Source organism: Oryx dammah, unplaced genomic scaffold (genome assembly GCF_014754425.2).
Source record: "Oryx dammah isolate SB20612 unplaced genomic scaffold, SCBI_Odam_1.1 HiC_scaffold_10, whole genome shotgun sequence".
Lineage (NCBI taxonomy): Eukaryota > Metazoa > Chordata > Mammalia > Artiodactyla > Bovidae > Oryx > Oryx dammah.
The window spans coordinates 50267515-50276363 of record NW_024070194.1 but is presented as its reverse complement, the minus strand read 5'-3'; the positions used below and the strand labels follow the sequence as shown (position 1 = coordinate 50276363).

Sequence of the window (8849 nt, the reverse complement as noted above, 5' to 3'; positions counted from 1 at the left end):
AATTGGCATTTGCCGTGGGCACTTGCCATCTACCTCTACAAGGATTAAATCATGTGCTGCTGCAGTTGCTAACCTTCAACACCTCCTGAAAGGAGTTCGGGGCAAAGATCAGAAATGAGGCGCTCTGTGCTTGAGGGGGTAGGGGGAGAAAGGGAGGGAGGGGAGGAACTGGCAGGACAGGTCTTCAGATAGTTAGATATTTTCAGGAGCTGATTTTATGAGCCCAATTCCTGTATCTCCTCATATCTAGAAAACCACTAAAAATCCTTCATGGTGATGACTATTCCTCATGACTAGCAGAAAACTTCATGATACTAGCAGAAATCTTCTGCAAAAATATGTACTTGATTATAAGTATTCCCCCCTCACCAAAATCACATTTATAATGACTCTCCCCCTCCTGCCTCTTTGGAACAGTTTCTCAGAGCTATCTTAGGTACTGTCTCCCAGGCTACAGTCCTCATTTTGCCCCAAATAAAACTTAACTCACAATTCTCAAGTTGTGCCTTTTTTTCTAAGTGGACTAAGGAAAGATGGATCCTAGTTAGTCAGCAAGCAGTCTCAGCCACACTGAAGGTTACAAACTGCTCCTGGGAATGACCCTTCTTGAAAATGCCACTTGGCTTGCAGTGGATGAAAGTAATCTAAAGACATCCCACAACGGGTAAAGAGATCTGAAGTAAACACTCTTAGCATTTTTTCCAAATAGTAAAGCATTTGGGAAAGAAAAAAATCTGGTGAGTTGGTGCTTGAAAATATTTTGCCAAAAAATATGTAATTAATGGTAAACTTCACTGTTAAGAAAAATATGGGGAAAGTCGTAAGGGTAAAATTTAAAGGGTTTGTCCAAGACCACCCAAATAACTAAAAAAATTTGTTAGTACCATGTATATTCATTTATTAGGGCCCACACATGGAAATCTGGCCATCTCCAAACTGTAACTTTGTTTATTCCTTTATTTTTATTGAATATAGTTTCATGTGCTATACAGTAGGACTTTATTGTCTTGTAACTCTGTTTATAGTCATTAGAATTATAAGCTTTGTTTTAAGCTAAGAATATATTTTTAAGAAACAACTGGAGGTCTTCCCTAGGGGTCCAGTGGCTAAGAATTCGCCTGCCAATGCAGGGGACACGAGTTCAAGCCCTGGTCCAGGAATATTACACAGCTAAGCCCACGCACCACAACTATTGAAGACTGCCCTCCAGAGTCCGTGCTCTGCAACAAGAGAAGCCACCGCAATGAGAAGCCCGAGCACGGCAACCAGGGAGTAGCCTCCACGCACTGTAACGAGGAGGCTTGAGAGCCTGGAGGTTTCAGTGATGGTAAGGTCCAGAGAAGCTGTGGTGAAGTGGAGAAAAAACTCCACGATAATTTTGAATGTACATAGCTGGAAAAACAAACAAACAACAGCAAAACAGAACAGGGAATTCCCAGGTAGTCCAGCAGTTAGGACTCCACACTTTCCCTGCAAGAACCCTGACTTAAACAAATAAATAGATAGATTTAAGAAATGAAAGAACTGAAATGGGATTAAAGTCCATGGTTGCACAATCCCTCATTCACAATTATGAATTCTCCAAATCTTTGAAAACTGAAGGCTTCCTCAAAAGTTGCAGTCAGTTTGGTGACAAAAGCTGACCCCAAATGATATGGGGATACTTACGGTCTGTCTTTACTCCATTTAGTATAACTGATCGGATATTTCAGTACAATGTATTATTATACTTATTATGGGGTGATTATGAGAAAGCATCATATTATTATTTTTAAATTATTGTAGAAACTCTGAATTCCAAAACATATTTTTCTTCCCCTTACAGTTCTGAGTGGTAAAGATCTTAAAATCTGCATTACCTAATTGGTTCACAATTTGATTTGTTTAGAGTTTCCCAAACTATGGAAGCTCATTTAAAAGATTACGTATCATTGATTTGACTTGCTTTTACAATTTCTAAGTCTTAGAATCTAAGAAATTGAACATACTATTTCTGCTCATGTGTACACAGGATTTGGTTTGCTAACAATCAGTAAATTAAAAAAAACACTATTTATATTCTAGTTATATGATTTAAATTCTAGCTTGAATAATGCTTTGCCTCATTTGTTTTTTTAAAAAAAGTGTTAATTGAGCTTTGTTCAACTGATATGAAGTTCTTTGAATAAAAAATACCACAATTGACACTACTGAAGAGAAGCACAAAACTAAAACAAACAGTTGCCTAAATTTTTCCTTTTGATTTTATTAATAATGTGTATGGTCTTAGATATTTGTTTCTCACTCATATTTATGTATGCGCTGAGCCATAATCAATGCTGTCCCAATGCAGATGAAATATAATTTTTTAAAATACAATACCGAAACACTGTGATGCAGCTACAGTTTTGGGGGATTTTTTTTTTTTTTTTTTTTGGCCAGGTCACATGTCTTGTGGAATCTTAGTTCCCCAACCAGGGATCGAATCCAGGTCCCCTGCAGTGGAAGTGTGGAGTTCTAACCACTGAACTACCAGGGAATTCTCTGTTTTGTTGTTGCTTGTTCATTTGTTTTTGCAGCTATGTAAGTTCAAAATTATTACTAGCATGGAGTTTTTCTCCACTTCACCACAACATCTTTGAATTTTACCATCACTGAAACCTCCAAACTCAAATTCCAGCATTTTACTCTCTGAATACAATTCACTCCTTCTGTAACTTTCAAACTTCGGTAGCATGTCACTACATTTCTGGCTTTTGATGTCATTTTCCCTTTCTCTCAATATGCTGCAAGGGCTACTGGCTTCATTTTACTTCCTAGAATACTCCAAGTCCCATTCTGCCTCAGGGCCTTCGCACTTGCTACAACCACTTCCTGCTGCTGCTGCTGCTGCCAAGTCGCTTCAGCCGTGTCTGACTCTGTGGGACCCCAGAGACTCTTTCCTATTTTTCAACTTTGGCCCCTTTTCATCCTTCAAGTCTAGCACGAATGCCATGTGCTTAGAAATAACTTTTCTTACCCCCTTCTCTATGTCTTTCCCTCCCTGTTATTCTGGAAGACTGCACTTTATTTCTTGGTGGCAATTATAATTTCCAATTATAGGTTTTTAAATTATTTTTAAAAATTATATTTGAAAATTATAAAAAAAAATTTATATAATTTGCAATTACTTGCTTGTTTCTCTGTCTTCTCACAAGACTGTAAGCTTCATGAAGGAGAGAAACTTCCTGCTTGTCCATTAATGTGTATGTAGCAAGGAGCATCATGCCTAGTAAACTAGTACACCTCAAGTGAAAGTGAAGTCACTCAGTCGTGTCCGACTCTTTCTGACCCCATGGACTACAGCCCACCAGGTTCTTCTGTCCATGAGATTTCCCAAGTAAGAATACTGGAGTGGGTTGCCATTTCCTTCCAGGGGATTTTCCCGACCCAGGGATCGAACCCCGGGCTCCGGCATTTCGGGCAAACACTTTACCGTCTGAGCCACCAGGGAATCCCAAGATCTCAAGAGCTATTTGAATAAACAATGTGAGAATTATTTACCCAATGTCTTTCAGTGATAATTTTTCCAAACATCTCACTCTACATTTTACCTTTACCAAAACAAAAGATGTTCAAATCATGTATATCATGAATATGGTCTCAAAAATTCTGAAGAAAATTATGTGGTAGGGAAGTATATAACTTAAAATATGCATATTGTGGAAAATGCACAGAATATTCTAATCTATAGATAATAAAAGTATATATGTATATGCCCATCCATATATGCATATATGGCTGCATAACTATATGCATTTATACATATATGAATCTTCGTGTGTATATAAGGATGGGGGAAGGGTTGGGAGAGAAAAACTCAGGGCTGGGGAGGTGGTAAGATAAGACAGTAGATAATGAAAATGACCCCTAGCAATTTTTTTCTGTTGGAAGGAAAACTGCTTAAAAATGTATCAAGAATTTTAGTCTACTCTCTTCATTAGATGACTTCTTAAGGATGTTTTCCTAATTATAATCACATGTCATTGAAATGTGCTCTCATCAGGTAACTACTGATGAGATTACAAAATAAAACATTTACTCTCAAAAAATGTCCCGATTTAAATAATAAATAATACGGTCACCCTAGCTATACCCCTCTTCTGAGAATGTTACCCATAAAACGCCAAACGCGAAGAAATACCAGACCGTGGGGAGAGGCGGGGGGTGGGGCGGAGGGCGGCTGTTGGGGAGGGTTTGTAGGACACGAGCACTTGCTCACTGCTTTCTTCACTCAGTTCCTTTAAACCCTGTATTACCCTTGGCTCACCAGAAATTTCTCTGGCAAAGAATTTTATACTGAATGTGTTCAATTAACACATGTATGCGGTATTTGACATATTTCCATATTTGCTGACATTTGTGGCTTTACATTTGCAATCAATCATACTGGAGCGTTCATTTAACGTTCATCCTTTTTTTTTAAGTTTTCGACTTCGTTTTTATTTAAAAGCCCAGTTGCAACCACCAAATACCTGACTCAGCTCACAACTAGACACAGAGCATCAAATTTCCCAGCCCACTTAATTTGAAAGCCTGCCAAGATAGGTGAAAGACCTTATAAATATGTAAAACAGGAAGTTCAAATTACAGTCAAGTAAATCTCTAGTGATTGATGTTCTTTTCAAAACAATTAAAAAAAAAAACTAATAAAAAGCAGCACATTTTTGAGACATCCCCCCATCCAAGGCTTCACTCGAGTTCAGCCTGGACAATGTACTTTTAGTACTGTATTTATTTTGGATTTTTACCACTTCCTGGAGGCCTGGAGGAGCCACAGTGGGAGGATCCAAAAAAACTCAGTACCACAGCCATTTTGTTTGTAAGGCAGGCTGGTAGGATTCTATCACTGAGCAAAGGTTTCTGAAACAATTTTTTAAGGAGAAAAAAGTACGCATGCCTGTTGTTTGTAACGTAGCCGCTAAAATCATTATTTTATTTGTGTTTTCTGCACAAGAGGAAGTAGTAGTGCTAACCCATTCTAATTTTTTTTTCAAGGAGTGAAAGCTCCCTGACCTGGAGACGACGTGAATTCGGTGCAAGGCTTCTCTAGGTACCTTTGAGATGTTCAATTAAAAAAAAAATGTTTTGATGGGGACCATTTTTCACTGGCCACACTGGTATCCAAAGGAGACCACGACGTTGGTGAATGACAAGCTGCTTAAGAAAAGCGTGCTCATGCTTAAAAAAAAAAAAAAAAAAAAAAAAACACCAAAAAAAACACATTGCAAGAAATAAAAGAGTGTGGCTGGAGACATCAAAGGGGGCATTTTCCCGAGCTCGCGGGCAGTCGTGGGCGCTATTGTTTTGCAGTGTCACTTGGTAGCGAGCTTCAGACTTTGTCGTTTGGGTGGCTGTGTTTTTAAAAGCCCAGTGTAAAATGGCACTCACACTGCATTTTTTTCCGAGCTGCAGGAGGCGGGGGTAGTGGGGGATAGTGCAGACTGTAGGGACGCTGGCCGCCCAGCCAATCAGAGCCCGCCTGCTTGCCATCGCAAAGTTGTTAACCCCAGAGTCTTCTGGCTGCCGCTGCCTCCTCTGCTTTTAATCTTCGTGGATATTTCTCCGATTTTTTTCCCAAACGCCCACAGATCCTGGGGAAGCCACCCCATGCAGCCACCGATAATGGAAGAAAGTCTGACTTTTTCTCTACCAGATATTTTAAAGATGTTGGAAGATCCATACGCTGCCTGGAGGCTGTTGTTTCTAGGGACACAAGTATCCAGCCTATATTGTTACAATTCTTTTTCCAGAACTGGCTTCTTCTTTGCCTCCACTAATGGTAAGTTTGTCATTTTACAACATTTATGCCATTACATCTTTGACTGAGCCGCCAGCTAAAAAAGGATTTTCATTGTGTTTCTTCTCACAAAACCAATCTTGGTGTTTTTCTTTAGCTTTGATCTCTGCACATTTCCACCTAATCTTATCTGGTTAATTTTTACCAAAAGAAAAAAAATTTTTTTAACCTCATGATTAAAGCAAAATATTTATAAATTATACTTTAATTACAATGAGCTAAAGGGAACTCAGCTATCTCAAGATGGACTTGTTTTGTGCCAGCAATGTTGGTAATGCCAAATATGTGCATATCCTCTTTATAAAAATTATGTATTACCTAATTTGTCCAGGACTAAATGATCAGCAGGCAAACTATACATGTAGTTTGGTTTGGTGTGAAATGGGCCTATTGTAGTTTTCTTGATGGATTGCTTAGATACAAACTACAGAAAAGCTGCCCTTGGTAGAATGAAGGTGGAGATTGACATAACCGGGTTTATATTAAGTTATGGCTGTTACTAAATAGTGGATCTTTTATTTGCTGATCAGATCTAAACTTGTATTCCATGTTAGTAGTTCTGTGAGGCTCCTCATTAGATAATCTTTGCAGATCTAGCTTGTTTTTCTCCAAAAAGGTACATTTGGGAGACATTTTGTAATTTTTGGCATTTTTCTAATTTTTTTTTTCTATTTGCACACGGTGGGGGATCTTTTTTGTTTTGCATTGATCTGTGTTGGTGGCGCTGTAGCTCTCTCCTCAACAATTTATGTCAGTTTCACTAAAAGAAAAAAGGAAAAAAAAAAAAAAGAGGTGGGGCAACATTTGATCTATTATCTTCTCTTTTTATTTCCTTAAAGAAAGTTTGATTTGGTCGAAGGAAATTATTCAGTTGTATTTTTTAATGTTTTCTGTGAACTGTGAACTATGGGTGAGAAGAGACACGTCGTCATAACCCGTCCAGGGAGCAGCAGGCCAAGCATGCAGTTTGCAGTTGTGTTTTATCTGATCTGATCTGATCATCTCTAGATCACAATTTTTTTCAATAATAAGCTGTCTGTTTACTCTTTCTTTCCTCAGTAACATTTTGTATTTATCTTCTATTACAATATCATCCATCCAACATCTTTAATTTAACAAAATGTTTTGAGTTTTAGTTCACTGAATGTTGTAAAAGTTGAATTTTATTTTGAACCTAGGGATTTCTTAAATAACTATTCTAAGTTTCTCCTGGGGATTTTCTAGGAGTTTGACATATAATAATGCTTACATTGTTGTTTGTTTTATTTTGAAGTGATACTCCAGCTGAATTTATGTATATCCTTGAGCAAATATTTTAGATTGAGATAATTTTTTAAGAATATGGATACAACTGCTTTTAACTTTTAAAATATTGGTATTCATATATCTAAGTGCAGGTTAAATCTTTTCCATCTTTGTTCTTGTTAAGAGTTATCTGATTAGAGAATATAGGATTTTAGGCCCAAAGCCTCCTAAGAACAAAAATGTGTATTATGATATGATATAGTTTTTACTGGTCTCTGTGAAAATTTTAGATATTTATGAAGATAGTAAGTATGTCCTTAGTTGAAAAAGAACATAGGGAAAAAATCAGCAATTGTACCATAAAACAAATTATTTTGCTAAGTAAAACAAAAACAACTGAGATAGTATCCTAGACCACCTTTTCATATGATTGAATAGATGATTTCTTTAGAGAGTAAACATTTTTGGAGTTATAAAGTATCTTTTTTTCACTTTGAAATATGTAAGTGCTCATTTCACTAATCGTTAAAATTTTCAAGTAAAAGAATGTGTGAAAATGACTAGGAATAGTATTTCTGATTTTTGTGTCTCATATTTACTTATCAGTGTTGTATCCTTTCCTTGAACTTAAAAAATAATTATAAATTTTGCCTATATTTTGTTTATACTCTGCTATAAAAATTTGAAAATATTCACTATAACATTTTATCTCATCATAAAATTTCAATCTTCCCAACAAGATTGGTTTTGACATTATAGATTATTTATAGAGTGAAATACTGCAGGTGTAAATATATTCTGTAACCCTCTGATTGTACTGGAGAGTTTAGTTCTCTGAAGTTAATCTACTGAATAAAATATACTTCCCAATATGTTTATTGCAAAAATATTCTGTTATTCAGCTGGTGACTTTGTGCATTGAATTTGTGAAAACTAAAAATATTTATCTAATGAAGCCCCCCTTTTAAAAACAAACTGATTCTGTGAAGTCCATATGTAGCTATGCAATGTTCTTTGTTCTCCTATATCATCGACTATTACATCATTGATTATGAGTAACCATTATAGTTGCATCTTCACTTTTTAAAATCTTCCATAGATATTTATGTTAAAGATATTCTTCTATCTATGACTTTTACATCACTAAATAAGGAGGTTTAAATCTGTGAGGCAAAAACAATTCATTGTTTTATATTATTCTCCATTTTTAAATCCACCTTGTGCTTCATTTTCACTCTTGATTCTTCAGACATTTCTTTATTGACAACATTTTGTAGGCATTTAGTTTATGAGTTTAGTGAGATTATGATTAGAACGATTATAATAAACTATGTTTTATCCTGGAAAATCTTATTTATTAAATGTAGTATGTAGGGAACTAACTCAGTTTTTCATAGTAACAGTTGCTAGATCATGAACAATAAAGAATTTTTTTGATCTTGAAATGTTATTTCAGTCAACAATTACATACTTATTTTTTTCTGGCACACCTTTTTATCAGAGACAGTAGTAAGTAGTAACATTGACTATGTTAAAATATAGTTACCATTTTTTCTCACCCTGCTTTATCCCTCTGATGGAGGGGAGGGGTCAATGAGTAGTGAAATGGCCAAAAACCAGTTTGCAGAAAGAAGAAATAAATGATGCCAAAGAAACAGAAGATCTGTAAATCAAATTCTAAACAATAAACCTCTAAATATGAACTTGAAATTATGAGTTTGGTCAATAATGGAAATAAACTGAACATTTTATTAAGACAATGTAGTAAACTCACATAATTTCCTAG

At 36.1% G+C, this 8849-nt stretch overlaps 1 protein-coding gene across 1 annotated transcript in view; it reads left to right on the top strand.

The window, feature by feature from the left end:
- Positions 1-5519: 5519 nt before the first annotated feature.
- Positions 5520-8849, top strand: part of EPC1 (enhancer of polycomb homolog 1) — a 99203-nt gene continuing 95873 nt past the window's right edge. Inside the window, exon 1 of the mRNA XM_040248052.1 lies at positions 5520-5800. Within this exon, the coding sequence (XP_040103986.1) occupies positions 5798-5800 (3 nt within the window). The 5' untranslated portion in view covers positions 5520-5797. The remainder of the gene's footprint in view (positions 5801-8849) is intronic.